Below are 18,549 nucleotides of genomic sequence, written 5' to 3'. Positions count from 1 at the left end.
CTGTGCTTTTCCAGCAACACATTTCCAGCTCTGATCTCCAGCATCTGCAGACCTCACTTTCTCCTTAATGACCAATAAGGAGCACTTTGAGAATCTGGACAAAGTTCCTCCAGGGCAGGTGTGTTCCAGGCAGCCCAGGTGACCGATTCTGTGTCTGTATCATAGCCTAAGTACCTCGTTGATGAATTATTATGGAAAGTTCCTACATAACCTGACTTCCATCACTTCAGCCTTACATTTGCTATTGAAAAATGGTCAGTCTTGCAAATGGTCTCATAGGCAAGATGTAGCCTTTAGGAAAGTGAAGACGTATCATCATCTAAGCTATTGGCACACTATAATCCTGAGTGAGATCTGGTGCTAGCATGCCAGGCCTCCTGTATGGGGTAGTGTTGGCTCACAGATCACCCCATGGAAGGTTCATTCAAGACCTCTCCTATCTCTTCCGACTCAATACACAATCTCCCACTACTGTCCTTGATCGGACCTACCCTCGTTCTCGTCATTCTCATGTTTCTCACATACGCATAAAATGCCTTTGGGTTATCCTTGATTCTATCCGCCCAAGATTTTTCATGTCCTCTCTTAGCTCTCCTAATCAGGGGTTTCCAAAATTAAGATGCTGGCAAGAAGTTTTGTCTGTTGGCCAGGATTGGATGTAGACATAGCCATGTTGGTGGGGCAGTACCCAGAGGGTCAACAAGTACAATAATTACCACCAGCAGCTCCTCCACATTTGTGGAAATGGCTGGCTAAACCCAGGACTCCATTACACATTGACTCTGCCAGTGCTTTCATGGGCTCAATGTTCTTAGTCATTATGGACGCCCACTCAAAGTGGATAAACATGCATAGAGTTCATTTGTCAAATGGGGAAGACAATAGAAAAACTGCATGTATTTTTTGCAATACACGGGCTCCTGGGAGTGTTGGTCACAGAAAACGGGCCATTATTTACCAGCAGGGATTTCAGGTATTCTGCATACAAGGACATCATGCAACCATCTGGTGGAAAGAGCAGTCCAAACTTTGAAGGCAGGCTTAAAGAAACAGTGTACAGCTTCACTCGATACCAATCTCTCCCAGTTCCTATTTGTTTATCAGACCACCCCTCATGTAACTACAGGGACAGCTCCAGCAGAGATGCTAACGGGGAGATGACTCCATCCATGTTAAATCTGATCGTCCCTGACTTGGGTGGGAGAGTGAAAGGGCACCAGGAATGTCAATGCTGGATACAAGACTCCTCTAAGCGACTTTAGTTCAGAGGATGAAGTTCAGTGTTGAAACCAAAGGAATGGCCCTCCATGGGTAAAAGAAGCATGGGGTTGATGCAAGGTGGGTTGGAACACAGGGGTTCTCCCCCTCCACCTAGCGTCAAAGAAACCTCAGAGTCTGAGATGGACACAGTGGCTGTTGCAGCCTCAATGCCTTTACAGCCTGAAGAAGATGAATTTCTTCTGAGACACTCGGGATCAAGAGGTGGGCTATGGTCCAGTAACATCACCCTTATCCAAGGCTGAGTCAGATGAACTGAACACGATGTGGAAATGCTGAAGGAGAGGTACAAGAAAAAGAAAAGGCCTATATCCCCAGACTTAGTGACCGTCATGAAGTCAGATAGGTGGACCTCATAGAATATGAGTTCCCTGATTGGGGCTGTTAACCTGGTCCAATCAGGGATCCCTGGCTAACAGATAAAATCAGGAGTGTCAGGGGATCTGTTCACTCTGAGAGCTGGCTCTGAGGGAGCCAGAATAGTGTCATGTATTATACACGTACAGGTACCACCCCCCACCCCCGTATCTGCGGGTGATACGTTCCCAGGCCGACCGCAAAGCCCGAAATTGCGAATAGTAGCAAACCCCATCATTTATAAGGGAAATTTACCTCCCTGGAAGCACCTGGAATTATTTCTGGAATGCTCCATGTAATATTTTCGGGCGGCAGTAAACCACAGATAACTGCAACCGCGGAAACCGAACCCGTGGATACAGGGTTCCTACTGTATAAATAAAGAGTGACTGGATGACGGGATATTGGCTTCTGTGGAGTTGTTTCAGTATCCAGGGGAATCCTTTGTATCAGTAAGAAGAAGAACCCAACAAGGGACAATGCAGAGCTAGATCTGATTCTAGGGAAAGAAGCAGGATAAGTGTTCGATTTGGCTTTGGGGGAACATTTTAGCGATAGCCACTGCATCATGATACGGTTCAAATTTGTTCTGGACAAGGAAAACGATGGCCTGCAAAAGACAGCTTTAGGTTGGGGGAAGGCAGATTTTATTAAAATAAAGCAGGATCTGGCCACTATTGACTGAGAACAGCTCCTTCCGGTAAGTCTACAGTGGAACAATGGGGGCATTCAAAAAGGAGCTGGGAAGAGTATGGGTCCAACATGTACTCCTTAGATGGAAATGTAGGAGCAATAAGTTCAGAGAACCCTGGATGCTGATGGCAGTACAGGGCTGGATAAAGTAGAAGAGTAAGGCTTTTAACAAGTCCAAAGGGAGCATTTCAGCTCTGACCCGAGAGATATTAAGGAAGTGCAGGACAGAACTGAAGAAAGCAATTAGAAGAAGAAAAAGGTAGCATGAAAAGGGACTTGCGAACAGGATTAGGAACATTTCTAAGATATCTTATAAATACTTTAAAGGGAAGAGGTTAACTAGGGAACGACTAACCCATTAGGGACCAAGGGGACGACCTGTGTGTGAAGCTGCGGGATATTGGAAGGAGGAATGAATGCTTCTCTTCAGTCTCCACTCTGGAAAATGAGAATGTAGTACAGTATTCGTATTTCTGTGTGGTGTGTGACTGTAGGACAATTTCAAAATATGCAGATACTAAACCTGGAAGAATTATAATGTTTGTGATGGACAGTGTGGAACTCCAACAGGACAGTGACACATTGGTGTAGTTTTCAGGTTTATGGCAGATGAGGATTAATGCAGAGCAGTGTGAGGTGATGCACTTCGGTAGGAAGGACATTGAAATACAGTATAAAACAGGCTGTAAGGTTAGCAGTGGTGGACTCTCCCTCTTTGTGGGCATTTAAGCGGGCATTGGATCGGTATATGGAGGATAGTGGGTTAGTATAGGTTAGGTGGGCTTGGATCGGCGCAACATCGAGGGCCAAAGGGCCTGTACTGCGCTGTATTCTTCTATATTCTATAAGGCAGATTTTATTAAAATAAAGCAGGATCTGGCCACAATTGACTGAGAACAGCTCCTTCCGGTAAGTCTACAGTGGAACAATGGGGGCATTCAAAAAGGAGCTGGGAAGAGTATGGGTCCAACATGTACTCCTTAGATGGAAATGTAGGAGCAATAAGTTCAGAGAACCCTGGATGTTGATGGCAGTACAGGGCTGGATAAAGAAGAAGTGTAAGGCTTTTAACAAGTCCAAAGGGAGCATTTCAGCTCTGACCCGAGAGATATAAAGGAAGTGCAGGACAGAACTGAAGAAAGCAATTAGAAGAAGAACAAGGTAGCATGAAAAGGGACTTGCGAACAGGATTAGGAACATTTCTAAGATATCTTATAAATACTTTAAAGAGAAGAGGTTAACTAGGGAACGACTAACCCATTAGGGACCAAGGGGACGACCTGCGTGTGAAGCTGCGGGATATTGGAAGGAGGAATGAATGCTTCTCTTCAGTCTCCACTCTGGAAAATGAGAATGTAGGTACAGTATTCAGGAAAAGGGACTCTGAGGAACTTGCACAGTTTGACATAGGAAATTGGGATGTTTTGGAGGTTCTGTTGGGCTTAAAACAGGCAAATCCCCTGGCCTGGACAAATTGCATCCCAGGCTGCTGTGGGAGGCAGCTGCAGGGGCAGTTCCCCTCTGGCCATGGGGAGAGTACCAGAGGACTGGAGGACGGCTAATGTGGTTCCACTTTTCATGAAGGGTGGTAGAGATGAACCAGGAAATTACGGACTGCTGAGTCTAATGTCAGTGCTGGAGACAATTCTGAAGGAGCCAATTAATATCCACTTGGAAAGGCATGGGATAATTAGGGATAGTCAGCAATGTCTTTGTCAGAAGGAGGTCATGCTTAACAAATTTGTTCAAATGTTTTGAAAGTGTAAGCAAGTGTGTGGATGAGGGAAGTTCAGTTGATGCAGTTGATATGGATTTTAGCACAGTTTTTGACAAGGTCCCACATGGGAGACTGATTGAGAAGGTTAAAGTACATGGAATTGAGGAAAACTTGATGAGATGGATCTGAAACTGGCTTAGTAATAGGACACAAAAGGTAGTGGTAGAAGGCTATGTGAGTGACCGGAGGCCGGTGTCCAGTGGTGTACCACAAGGATTAGTACTGCGACACCTATTCTTTGCTATATGCATAAATGATGGAGATGAAAATCTGGGGGAAGGTGAAGCAAATTTGCAGACAAGACCAAGATTGGTAGAGTGGTTAATAGCGAAGAAGATGGTTGTAGGTTACAGGAAGATATAGGTGGGTTGGTCAGATGGACAAACCAGTGGTAGATGGGATTTAGCACTGATAAGTGTGAGGTGATGCACTTTAGAAGAAGAAGCAAGATGAGGGAGTGTTTAATGAATGGCAGGACACTGGGTAGCTCAGAGGAACAGCAGGATCTTGGGGTAATTATTCACAGATCCCTGAAGTTGGCTGAGCACATGAATAGTGTAGTTAAGGCACATAGGACACTTGCTTTCATCAGCCATGCCATAGAGTGTAAGAGCAAGGAGGTAGTGTTGGAGTTTGTACAGAGTGTTGGTCAGGTCACAGCTGGAGTATTGAGTGCAGTTCTGGTCACCTGACTACAGGAAGGATGTGATAGCATTAGAGGGGGTACAGAGGAGGTTCACCAGGATGTTGCCTGAGATGGAGAAATTGAGCTATAAAGAGAGACTGAGTGGTGACACCATTAAGGTGTATAAGATTATGAGGGCCATGGACAGGGTGGATAAAAAGCAGCTATTCCCTTTTTTGAGAAGTCAGTCACGTGGGGGCTTGGTTTTAGGGTAAGGAGCAGGAGATTCAGAGGGGATTTGGGAAAAGATGTTTTCACTGAGTGGTTGGTGGGAATCGGAAATGGGATTGGAACTTGCCTTAGGAGCCTTGGTGAATGATATTGACTTTAAAAACCGTCCCCTGGGAAGGTACTGGAGGCTGGAAACCTTACAACCTTTAAAAGAATATTTGAATGAGCACTTCAAATATCAAGGGTATGGGACAAGTGCTGGAAATTGGGATTCGTGCGCCTTTAGTGGGAGTCATGTCGTTGCAGACTTGATGGGCCTCTTCATCAAACCAATAGTCATAAAACACAATAAAAGTAATGCTCTTTCTTAATTTATTTGTTCATGGGATGTGGAGGTTGCTGGCGAGACCAGCATTTATTGCCTGACCCTAGTTGCCCCTTGAGAAGGTAGGAGTGAGCTGCCTTCTTGAACCGCTGCAGTCCATGTGCTGTGGGTTGACCCACAAAGCCCTTAGGGAGGGAATTCTAGGATTTTGACCCAGTGACAGTGAATGAACAGTAATACAGGATGGTGAGTAGCTGAGTGGCTGAGAGGGGAACTTGCTTTCGGAGCCTTGGTGAATGACGTTGACTTTAAACTGGCACAAGGCACCAGATATAATTTGGCAACAAAAGTTTTTTCCTGAAATAACTGACTTGCACTAATACACACAAAGCACATCATTCATAAACAAGGGAGGTGGCAGCTAAAACATTTGCATTACACAAAGATTTGAACCCAGCAGTTCATTCCCTTTCACTGCATCTCAGGTCTACACTCAGATTTCAATGTAGCAATTCTCACAAGGTTCACTGCAATATCCTGGCCACAGGATAGTAACTGGAGATGGACCATGTCTGGCTTATCTTACCTCCAGTCCTGGGGGTACGGTTGACCATATAAAAGCAACAGCTTGCATTTATATAGCATCTTTACTGCAGTAAAACATCAAAATAAACTTCACAGGAGCAATCATCAAATAAAATTCAACATTAAGACATGCTAGAGGTGGTGACAAAAGGCTTGGTCAGAAATTGAGGTTTCAAGGAGCATCAAAAGTAAGGAAGGAAGTGAGGTAGAGACTGAGACCTTTCAGCAGGATATTCCAGACTCCAGCAGCTGAGCTCACAGGCAGCCCGGAGTGATTAACAACAGGAGGAGTTTGAGGCAGGAATTAAAAGGACACAGACAACTCAGAGGGTTGTGGGGTGGGGATGAGGTTACAGATAGAGGTTAAGATTAGGTCATGGGAGGGATTGGGACTCAGGAAAAAATGTTTTAAAATAAGGAACTGACCAATTGAGGGTCAAGATACTGTCGCTTAGATGTGTTTAAACAAAGTAGAGGACAAGAAATGCTCTTTGTGCCTCTCAGTTGCAAAGCAGACTATGCATTCTGCACTGAATTTTCAGTGAGTCAACAATGTCCCGATTTGGGAGGATCAAGCAATTAAGAAACTACTTTTTTTTTACTTTCTTTCCTCTGTGGGCTGGCCTGATAAAGGTCTTTTAACAGCAATGTTTTTCTCAGACCCCAACATCCCTCTATGATCTGTCCATTCGTCAAATTCTGATCACTTGAACAACCACAATTTTAATTTCTCCCCAGTGCCTTCAGGTCTGGGCTTCCCTCCCTAAACCTCTTGGCCACTCAGTCCTTCTTCAAAACACTCCTTAAAACCAGCATCTTTGACTAAACCTTTGCCCTTTAGCCCTAATATCTTCTGACCTGTTTCAGGGTCAAACGATATTTTTAAAAGGCCCTGTGAAGTGCCTTGGAACAATTCATTTCCTGAAGGGTGCTATATAAATATAAGTTGTTGTTGGAAGCAAACTCACTGGTGTGAGCTTGCTTTCAACAGAGTACTTTTCCCTGATGTGACAATGTTTAACTTAACTTCTGTAACATAAGAAACTGGATGTGGATATTGTGATATTGAAGAATTCAACAGACATTTATTACAACTAGTACTTATGTATGAACATTATACTTAGAGATGCATAGATGTTTGGGCTAACATTAAGCTCATAGCTTACAACAAAGCTGCACATTTCTGTAGGGTGTCATGCTTCATTGCATCATGTGACTCAGCACAAGATGGAGTCTGAGACCTTGTATACACTCAGGTTACACCTACTGCAGTATACTGCCACACTGACTTATAGACATCCTTGTTTATTCGTTCATAGGATGTAGGCATCGTTGGACAGGCCAACATTTATTGCCCATCCCCAGTTGGCCGGAGGGCAATTTAAGAGTTAACCACATTGCTGTGGATCTGGAGTCACATGTAAGTCAGACTGGGTGAGGATGACAGTTTCCTTCCGTAAGAATGTTCATGAACCAGATGAGTTCTTCCGACAATTGAGCAGTAGTTTCGTGGTCACCATTTAGACCAGTTTTTAAAAATTGCAGACTTGTATAGAACTCAAATTTCATCACCTGTCATATGGGGCTTAACCCCATGTCTCCAACACATTAGCCCAGGGCTCTGGGTTTCTAGTCCAGTGACATAATCATCATACCAAGACCTCCACCATTACACAACAGGATCCAGTGACTTGAACAACAGTCATTCAGAATGGCTGATATACAGCAGTTATTTAGTTAAAACTCTGGACTTATGTCAGCATCAGTAATGTTCCTGAACTAAGCATGAAGTCATACCTGGGATAAGAAACTTTCCACAACCAAGACTGCTGTGCGAACCAAGCAATGGTCAGGAGCAAATTTTTGATGCCAAACAGATAATTTTACAATTCTTATATGTTTTCTACATTTTAGACTCTCTGGGGCTACCTCTAGTGGCTGTCAGTCATCCCTCAGCAGTTTAAGTCAAAAAGACATGGCCCTCCCTTCGGGTAAGTGTGACCCAAATCACCTTCTTGTATATTGAGTCTTGTCTAAACACAATCCAACATCTACGTTAAGCTTCCTTGATTCTGAGCTCCAGAAATTATCGTACAGCAAGACCTTCTTATCTCAGGGACAGCGTAGAGGGATCTTGACTTTGTATTTAATCCATGTGATCATTTATGTTTGTGAGACATCAGGGTGAAAAATGCCTTCAGACACAGAGGGTGATTCTTACACCTTCCAGAGTTCACGTCAATGTAAGATCACAGGAACGAGGAGCAGGAATAGGCCAATTGGCTCCTTGAGCTTGTTGCACCATTTAGCTGACCTGATTATAGTATTAATCCAGGAAAAGGAGTATTGAATTGATGATCTCAGGAAAAGGACTGTCAAATTTATTAGCCAAGTTGCTATTGAAACGGAACAGGTGTTGTGCGTCTCAAAAAGTATTAAGATAGATACATCCTCGGGTCCTGATGGGATCTATCCCAGAATATTGAAGGAGGCAAGAAAACAAATTGCTGGAGCATTAACAGAAATCTTTGTATCCTCTTTGGCCACAGGTGAGGTCCCTGAGAACTGGAGAATAGTCAACGTTGTCCCATTGTTTAAGAAGGGTAGCAGGGATAATCCAGGAAATGATAGGCCTATGAGCCTCACATTGGTGGTAGGGAAATTATTGGAAAAGATTTTCAGGGCAAGTTCCATACGCATTTACAAGCAAATGGACCTATTAGTGATAGACATCCGGGGTGGTGTTGGTGGGAGGGGGGGTGTCAGGCCTCACTGGCTTGATTGAGTTTTTTGAAGAGCTGACGAAGATGATTGATGAGGGAAAAGTAGTTGACGTTGTTTACATGGCTTAGTCATAGGATACAGAGGGTAGTGGTGGAAGGATGCTTTTCGGAACGGAGGTTTGAGACCAGTGGTGTTCCACAGGGATCAGTGCTGGGACCTCGACTGTTTGTCGCCTACATAAATGATTTGAAGGAAAACATAGTTAGTCTAATTAGTAAGTTTGCAGACAATACAAAGATTGATGGAGGTGCAGATAATGAGGAGATTGTCAGAGGATACAGGGATACAGCAGAATATAGATCAGTGGGAGGCTTGGGCAGAAAAATGCCAGATGGAGTTTAAACCGGACAAATGTGAGGTGATACATTTTGGAAGGTCAAATACAGGTGGAAATTATACAGTGAATGGCAGAACCCTTAGGAGTATTGACATGCAGAGGGATCTGGGTGTGCAGGTCCACAGATCACTGAAGGTGGCAGTGCAGGTAGATAAGGGAGTAACAAAGGCCTATGGCAAGCTTGCCTTCATTGGAAGGGGCATTGAGTATAAGGATAGACACGTTATGCTGCAGCTTTATAGAACTTCAGTTAGGCCACACTTAGAATATTACATACAGTTCTGGTCACCACATACTAGAAGGCTGTGGATGCTTTGGAGAGGGTACAGAAAAGGTTTACCAGGATGTTGCCTGGTCTGGGGGATTTTAGCAATGAGAAAAGGTTGGATAGACTGGGTTTGTTCTCACTGGAATGCAGGAGATTGAGGGGTGGCCTGATTGAAGTTTATAAGGTTGTGAATAGAGAGGATAGAGTGGGAAGTATGAGGCATTTTCCTAGCTGGCGGGGAAGGGTCAATTACTCGGGGACACAGGTTCAAAGTGTAGGGGGAGGGGGCAAGTTTAAAAGAGACGTGCGAGGCAGATTTTTCACACAAAGGCTGGTGAGTGCCTGGAACGTGCTGTGAGACAAGGTGCTGGAAACAGACACAATAGCAGCATTCAAGAAGCACCTGGATGAATACATGAATAGGAAGGGAGTAGAGGGATACGGATCCTGTAAGGGAAGGCAGTTTTAGTATGGTAGGGCAAACTGTGTCGACGCAGCCTTGGAGGGCCCAAGGGCCTATTCCTGTGTTATGTTGTTCTGTGTTTGTCTTTGTTAATTCCCTTCCTGCCTGCCTCACTTTTGACTTATTTGTCAATCAAAACATTTTGACTCAACTTTACATATATTTAACAAGCTAGCCGCTACCACTCTCTGGGATAAAGAATTCCACAGATTAATAACCCACTGAGAGAAGAAGACCCTCTCTCTAAGGTCTGTGGTCTGTGTGTAGCAGTAGCTTTCTGTCAACATCCATCCTGCCAAACCTCTCAAAGTCTTATATAAGAGTCATGCCACTCCGTTGTTTAAAACTCTAATGATTATCGGTCTAACTGCGCAACATTTCCTGATAAGAAAATTCTTCCCAGGAATAAACCTCATGGGCTTTCTCTGAGCTGGTTACAATACAAGTCCATCCCACCTTAAATATGTAGACCAAACCTGGGCACATTACTCCAGCAGCAATTTCATTGATGTCCTGTAGAGTTGGAGCAAGACTTTCTGTCTTATATACCAGCCTCCTTGCAATAAACTGCATTTACTTTCCTAATTACTTGCTGTATGTGCGCACAGACTTCTTGTGATTCATACACCATAACACACACATCCATCTGTACTGCAGCATTCTGCACTGTCTCGCCATTTAAATAAGTATTCTGTTTTCTGTTCTTCCGATCAAAGTGGACACCCACACATTTTCCAGTATCCTAGACCATCTGTCAGATTTTGAATCTATCTAAATCCTTTTGCAGAGTCTTTGAATCCTCCTCATAAATTCAGGTAAATTGGCCATACTAAATTGGCCATAGTGTTAGGTGCATTAATCAGAGGGGGATGGGTTGCTCTTCGGAGTGTCGGTGTGGACTTGTTGGGCCGAAGGGCCTGTTTCCACACTGTAGGGAATCTAATCTAATCTAAATTGTTTTCCTATCTACGTTTGTGGTGTTAATTTCTTCATCTGGATCTGTCTTTGCTTTACACCCTGTGCTCACAGTGATCTTGAGTGGGGAGTACAGAGGACATTTCTTCCTAATGGGTATAAAGTGGTTCCTGATGATTTCTCATGCCAATGGGCAGTGGCTACTCCCACTGGCGAAGCTGCTGTCTGGGAGGGAGAGGAATTTCAGCAACACAGTCTTGCAGAACCACATTCCAACAGCTCACAGCATCTAGCTTCAGAATGATCACTTTTATTTACTACTAATGTGTGGGTGTTGTCGGCCAGCCCTTATTGATTGCTCATCCCTAGTTGCCCTGAGGAATAGTCTATTGTTTCAAGTTCCACCTTCATAAGTTGCAAAATAAATTCATAAACCTAGCTATTTTTGAGATGATACCAGTAAATAATCAAAAGGGCCACAGTCATTATCACAAAACACAGCAAACTAATTCACTGATGTATGAAGAAACTTGGTATCCATGATATCATCTGCCCACACGTTCTAAAGTAGCAGCTCTGCATATCAGTCATAGGGTCAGTTAGCTCAGATGCTGGACAGCTGGTTTACAATGTAGCGTAATATCAACAATGTGGGTTGAATTTCTGTGCCTGTTACCATGAAGAACTCTACTTCTCAAACTCATGCCTGAGACATTGTGACCCTCAGGTGAAGCCACCATCAGTCCTCTCTCTCTCTCTCTCTCTCTCTGATGGGAGAGTAGAATTATGGCAGCTTTACCCTTTACAGCCCACAAGGAGGCTATTTAAAGACCAAAGAAAATGTACAGCCCAGGAACAGGCCCTTCGGCCCTCCAAGCCTGAGCCAATCCAAATCTAAACCTGTCGCCCAATTCCTAAGCCTCTGTCTCCCTCTGCTCCCCACCTACTCATGCATCTGTCCAGACGCATCTTAAATGAATCTACCGTGCCTGCCTCTACTACCTCTGCTGGCAACGCATTCCAGGCACCTACCTCCCACTGTATAAAGTACTTGCCGCGTGTATCCCCCTTAAACTTTTCACCTCTCACATTGAAAGCATGACCCCTTGTTATTGAATCCCTCACCCTGGGAAAAAGCTTGTCTCTATCGACCCTGTCTATACCCTTCATGATTTTGTAGACATCAATCAGGTCCCCCCTCAATCTCCTTTTTTCTAATGAAAACAATCCTAATCTACTCAACCTCTCTTCATAGCTAGCACCTTCCATACCAGGCAACATCCTCGTAAACCTTCTCTGCACCCTCTCCAAAGCGTCCACATCCTTTTGGTAATGTGGTGACCAGAACTGTACACAGTATTCTAAATGCGGCCGAACTAATGTCTTGTACAATTTTAACATGACCTGTCAGCCCTTATGCTCAATACCCCATCCGATGAAGGCAAGCATACCATATGCCTTCTTGACCACCAATCCATCCTATTTGGCCCACCATATCTCCACTAGTTCTCCAAAATGAGCATCATGACTTGGTGCTCTCTCCTGCCTTTTCCCTGTACTTTTGCAAATTGTTTCTGTTTAACTGATCATGCAATGCACTTTTGATAGCCTCAGTTGAAGGATTACAGGATTTGTCTACAGGAACAAGGACGTCTTGCTGCAGTTAGTCAGGGCCTTAGTGAGATAACACCTGGGATATTGTGTGAGTTTTGGTCTCATTATCTTGCTATAGAGGGAAGTGAGAGTGAAAGCTTAAGAAATTGATTCAGACCCAATATCTAGCCCCCAATCCCAGCCCAATATCTATCCCCCAATTTATATCCCCCAATATCTATCCCCAAATATCTAGCCCCAATCCCAACCCACCTACAGCCCTACCCACTTCCATGTCTCAAGGCAGTCGTTCTTTACAACCAAACTCATCATTGCGAGAGGGTTCAGAGTGCTCCTCCATTGTTGACCTGAGCAGGCCCCCACTCCACAATGCCGTACAGTGATGGATGAAGGATCTACTGAGTTCTTTTGATCGACCTGATCCTTGGCATTTAATCCAATGGTTTCTCCTGCAGCTGCAGCCATCACTAGCCACCTGGAGCAGAGAATCCAGATGGTGACAACTCAGGAAATTCGAGGTCAAAATGCAGTGGCTGGGAGTTCAAAGGCTCATGGCAAAATTCAGTAAGTATAGAAACATTTGTTTCATTCCTTACAGAGCATTGAGTAATCAAAAGAAAATTGCTACTGAATTGTTTTTATTCATTATCAGGATGAGGTCAGCACTTTGTTGACTGTTCCTCATAATTGTGAGTATGTGATGCTTGGTGCTTTCCTACTGAGTTACCACATGTACTGGATAAACGCTGAGGGCTCAACATTTACTACCAAGGCCTGTACCTCGAGTTGGGTTAAAGGGATGTGTTAGCTAGTCTTCACCTGGAGGTACAGCGGTGTGGGGGGAGTCAAGTCCAGCTCATTAACCTCAGAAGCAAAGGGTGAGGAGATGCCTACCCTTACTTTGGAGTCAGCCAGGTCAGGAGTATGGGTTAGCTACTCACATCCTTATCCTACCCTGAGAAGAAATAGCCAGCATTGGGAATGGGGGCAAGTTTCCCACCATCACCTGTTTTAAATGATGGTAGAATTGGATAAGTTCACAAAGGCTTGAGTAGTTCCTCAGACAGCCGCATTGCTGTTGTTCTGCTGTCACATCAGCCAGACTGGGTAAGATGTCTTCTTCCCTGAACAATGTTAGTGAACCGGGATTGGGTTTTACAACATTCACTGGTGGCAAATTTTTAGTTCCAGATCTTTTTAAACTAAATTCAGACATTTGAACTGCACATTCTCAGCAAAATGACCTCCCTAGAACTGCATCCTGAGTGATCCTGCTGGCTTCCATTTCAAAACAATGTGTCTGGTCATATCGAGGTTAGGTTTCTTGGGTAGCAGACTAACATCAATGAGTTAAAGGGATTGTGAATGTAGAACACAGTGAGGGGACCTGATTATTTGTATTGAATTCAACACAGCCCGCAGTGACACATTGCATAAAGAGAGAAAAACACACATTTGTATAGCACACTTCTGCACTTCTGACCCTTACAGCCACTGAAAACTGGTGTACTGTGGTGATATTGTTAGGTAGAAAATGTGTCAGCAAATTTGACTACAGTGAGTTTCCATAAGTAGCAATGTGAGCAGATCATGTATTTTTTAGTGATGATGATTGAAGAGTAAACATTGGCCAAGACATTAGGGAGAATTTCGTCAGTTCTCCTTTCTTTTGGTGGTGGTATTTGTGGGGGGGGGGGGATCCTCAGTTTAAAGATTCATTCAAACATTCACACATCTGACAGTGTCGCATTCCCTCAGTACCGTTCTCGAGTTTCAACCTAGCTTTTGTACTTACCTGTCTGGAGTGGGATTTGAGCCCACAATCTTTTTAACTCAGAAGTGGATCCAGTGCTTTACTTAGCCATGAGGGTTCAGTGTTGGAGGACTGTTGAATCGATGTAATCAGCAACAGTTAATTCATTTCGTAGACAAACTGTATGGGTAAATATCATGTTCTAACATATCTCTGGGTTACCGTGATTATAGACCAGACTTTGAGACTTGCCAGGAATGATTTGGTTGCAAACTATTACCAAGTTTTAGATGTTATACAGATTATGTTCACATGCTATCCCACTGATTCACACAGATTCAGCTTTCACTTCCCCAAAGGTTAATCACGGTTCATAACACAATGCAAGCTTCTCCAAAATACCTTCTTCCAAAGTTTTATTTTCTCAAAGGGTTCCATACACCACCACCACCGACCCCTCTCCCTCTCCCTAGGATTGTCAATGCAGTTTCTCCACTGGACTGGTATAATGTACCTGACCATCTGAGAAACCTGCAGACAGTAACTGTGCGTGGAGGAAGTAGTAAGGCAGCTTCGAGTTTGAGATGAGTAATTAAAAAAATGAAAAGAAATATTTGCAATAAGGTTTTTTGCAACACAATGATGCCCGTAAGCACTTCACAGACTGGTAATTATATTTTGAATGCTGATATGAAATTGGTACCTAATTTGTGCTCAGCAACATTCCACAAACAATCATGCAATAATACCCAGATCAGAAGCCACACAACATCACGTTATAGTCCAACAGATTTATTTTAAATCACAAGCTTTCGGAGCACTGCCCCTCACTTCCCCTGACAAAGGAGCAGCGATCCGAAAACTTGTGATTTCGAATAGACCTGTTAGACTATCACCTGGATTTCATGTGATTTCTGACCTTGTCCACCTCAGTCCAACACCAGCAGCTGCACAACATCAATAATAACCAGATAGTCTATTTTTGTGATATTGGTTAAGGGATAAATATTTATCAGGACACCAGGTGTATTCCCCTTGCTTTTTTCAAAACTGTGTCACAGGACCCTTGTTCAGGTCAGAAAGCATGTGATATTGTGATTTGAATGATTATTCAGAAGATCTCCCACTCAGCACAGAACGTGCAGTGTCAGGCTGGAATATCTGCTCATACCTCTGAGTGTGAGGTGAATATTTGTAGTTCAGACTGTGAGAGTGCTACCCACTGAGCTACAGCTAGAAATATGGAAGGGCATTGGTCAAAGACAAGATGCTTGTATGTCAGGGCCTGGGAGTGCATGTCATTGGTCTAATTTAAGCTTATCCTGCTATATAACTGAATATGGACTGATTGAATTAACAGCAAACTAAAATGTGATGAATCCTTCTTTTTGTAAGCACAGACGCCAGCAATCTGTGAACTGTAATGTTCAGATTACACTCTGTTCTAAGAGCTGGAGGGTGACTACACTCAATTCTACCCAGAAATAGTGGAGGGGTTTAATGTAAAGGTTTCGATAGATCACTCAGACGGTTAGTGGGTCACTGAAGATGTGTTCAAATGATAAACAGTTGCAGAAGGAAAAGGATAAACTATGTATTAGGATCTTTTTCTTCTATGCTGTACCCCTGGGAAGCAATTGTATACAGAGTCAAGATTAGAGTGGTGCTGGAAAAGCACAGCAGGTCAGGCAGCATCCAAGGAACAGGAAAATCGATGGAATTCCTCATGAAGGGCTTTTGCCTGAAACGTTGATTTTCCTGCTCCTCGGATGCTGCCTGATCTGCTGTGCTTTTCCAGCTCCACACTAATCTTGACTCCAATCTCCAGCATCTGTAGTCCTCACTTTTGTCTAAGCAACTATATACAGTCCATTGCTTCTGTGTGGGAGACTCAGTCAACAGTCAAGAGCAGTTTGCTATCTTTGTAGTGTTAGAGTTTAGGCATAAGTTTCCAGTGACAGAAAGCAGCTAAGTGTTGGCGTCAGGGCTTAGGAAAAGTATTGGAAGTTATAAAGGCTCAGAAGAAGCTGAGTACCACTCTCAGTTCAGTACAGCTGATGGTTGGGATGAAAGACTGTCAGCAGTAGTTGCTTGCTGCATCTGAGTGAAATTAGAGCTCAAGGAAAATCCTGGTGATAATTCTAACTTAGTGAAGCCAGCTGATAGAGAAAAGCTGGAGTAAGGCTGTGAATAAATATTGGAGTGTAGTTCTCAAAGCCGAGATGAGTAATTAAAATTAGAATTAGTTTTATGCTCACATTTAAGGAGCACTTGTTGCAAGTGTTGGATAACATTGTCCCACTGAGACAGGCAAGGAATGGGAAGGTGAAGGAACCTCGGATGACAAGAGGAGCTTCTCGTCAACAGGAAGAAGGAAGCTGACTTAAGGTTGAGGAAGCAAGGATCTGGCACAGCTTTACAGGATTACAGGGTAGGTAGAAAAGAACTCAAAAATGGACTGAGGAGAGTCAGGAGGGGCACGAAAAAGCCTTGGTGGGAAGGATCAGGGAAAGCCCAAAGGTGTTCCACACTTATATGAGGAGTAGGAGAATGATCAGAGAGAGGGTAAGGTCGATCAGAGATGGTGGAGGGAACTTGTGTCTGGAGTCTGAAGAGATAAGGGAGAGCCTAAATGAGTTTTTTGCTTCAGTATTCACTAGAGAGAGGGACCTTGTTCATAGTGAGAACACAGTGGTCCAGGTCAATAGGCTCAAACAGATTGATATTAAGAAAGTAGATGTGCTGGAAATTTTGGGAAGCATCAAGATATTTTGCTTCAGTATTCACTAGAGAGAGGGACCTTGTTCATAGTGAGAACACAGTGGTCCAGGTCAATAGGCTCAAACAGATTGATATTAAGAAAGTAGATGTGCTGGAAATTTTGGGAAGCATCAAGATAGATATAATCCTCTAAAGCTGTGCCAGATCCTTGCTTCCCCAGGGCCAGACCAGATATATCCAAGGTTACTACGGGAAGTGAGGAATGAGATTGCTGAGCCTCTGGCAATGATCTTTGCATCCTCACTCTCCGCGGAAGTAGTACCGGATGATTGGAGGGAGGCGAATGTTGTTCCTTTGTTCAAGAAAGGGAAAAGGGAAATCCCTGGGAATTACAGACCAGTCAGTCTTATGTCTGTGGTAAGCATGGTACTGGAACGGATTCTGAGAGACAGGATCTATAACTATTTAGATAAACATAGTTTGATTAAAGATAGCATGGCTTTGTGAGGGGCAGGTCATGCCTCATAAGCCTTATTGAGTTCTTTGAGGATGTGACGAGACAGGTTGACAAAGGTCGACCAGTGGATGTGGTGTATATGGAGTCAGTAAGGCATTTGATAAGGGTCCCCATCATAGGCAACGTGAGGACTGCAGATGCTGGAAACCAGAGTTTAGATCAGAGTGGTGCTGGAAAAGCACAGCAGGGCAGGCAGCATCTGAGGAGCAGGAAAATCGATGTTTCGGGAAAAAGACCTTCGTCGGGAATAAGTTAGAAGGTATGGTATACAGGGAAATTTGGCTGTCTAGATACAGAATCGGTTGGCTGAAAGAAGACAGCGAGTGGTAGTGGATGGGAAGTATTCCGCCTGGAGGCCGGTGACCAGTGGTGTCCTGCAGGGATCTCTTGTTGGGCCTCTGCTGTTTGTAGTTTTTATAAATGACTTGGATGAAGAAGTGGAAGGGTGGGTTGTAAATGTGCCGATGACACAAAGGTCGGTGGTGTAGCTAGTGTTAAGGGCTATTGCAGGATACAACAAGACATTGACAGGATGCAGAGCTGGGCTGAGATGAGGCAGATGGATTTCAACTTGGTTAAATATTATGTGATTCATTTTGGAAGGTTGAATTTGAATGCTGAATACAGGGTTAAAGACAGGATTCTTGGCAGTGTGGAGGAACAGCGGGATCTTGGGGTCCACGTACATAGATCCCTCAAAGTTGCCACCCAAGTTGATAAGGTTTTTAAGAAGGCGTATGGTGTTTTGGCTTTCATTAACGGGGGATTGAGTTTAAGAGCCGCAAGGTTTTGCTGCAGCTGTATAAAACCCCGGTTATACCACATTTGGAATATTGTGTCCAGTTCTGGTCACCTCATTATAGGAAGGATGTAGATGTTTTAGAGAGGGTGCAGAGGAAATATACCAGGATGCTGCCTGAATTGGAGGGCTTGTCTTATGAAGAGAGGTTGAGTGAACTTGGGATTTTGACACTGGAGAGAAGAAAGAAGAGAGGTGACTTGATAAAGGTGTACAAGATAATGAGAGGCATAGAGAGAGTAGATAGCCAAGGACTTTTTCTCCAGGGCAGAAATGGCTGTCATGAGGGGTCATCATTTTAAGGTGATTGGAGGAAGGTGTAGGAGAGATGTCAGAGGTAGGTTAGTACACAGAGAGTGGTGGGTGCGTGGAATGCACTGTCAGCCCTGATAGTACAGTCATTTAAGTAACTGCTGGACAAGCACATGTACGGTAGTAAATTGAGGGGTGTTTAGGTTAGGTTGATCTTAGATTAAGATACTGTAAATGCTCGGCACAACATTGTGG

The 18,549-nt window shown here is 43.9% G+C and overlaps 1 protein-coding gene across 2 annotated transcripts in view; it reads left to right on the top strand.

Annotated features, from left to right (window-relative positions):
• The window catches only part of krt222 (keratin 222), a 37,624-nt gene that overhangs the window by 12,235 nt on the left and 6,840 nt on the right, over positions 1-18,549 (top strand). For both annotated transcript variants that reach the window (XM_043674721.1, XM_043674720.1), the window contains exons 4-5: positions 7,786-7,862; positions 12,708-12,816. In XM_043674721.1, the coding sequence (XP_043530656.1) occupies positions 7,786-7,862; positions 12,708-12,816 (186 nt within the window). The remainder of the gene's footprint in view (positions 1-7,785; positions 7,863-12,707; positions 12,817-18,549) is intronic.

The sequence above is a fragment of the Chiloscyllium plagiosum genome, chromosome 33 (genome assembly GCF_004010195.1).
Source record: "Chiloscyllium plagiosum isolate BGI_BamShark_2017 chromosome 33, ASM401019v2, whole genome shotgun sequence".
NCBI lineage: Eukaryota > Metazoa > Chordata > Chondrichthyes > Orectolobiformes > Hemiscylliidae > Chiloscyllium > Chiloscyllium plagiosum.
The sequence above is the reverse complement of the archived record's forward strand: the minus strand, read 5'-3'. Positions and strand labels throughout refer to the sequence as shown.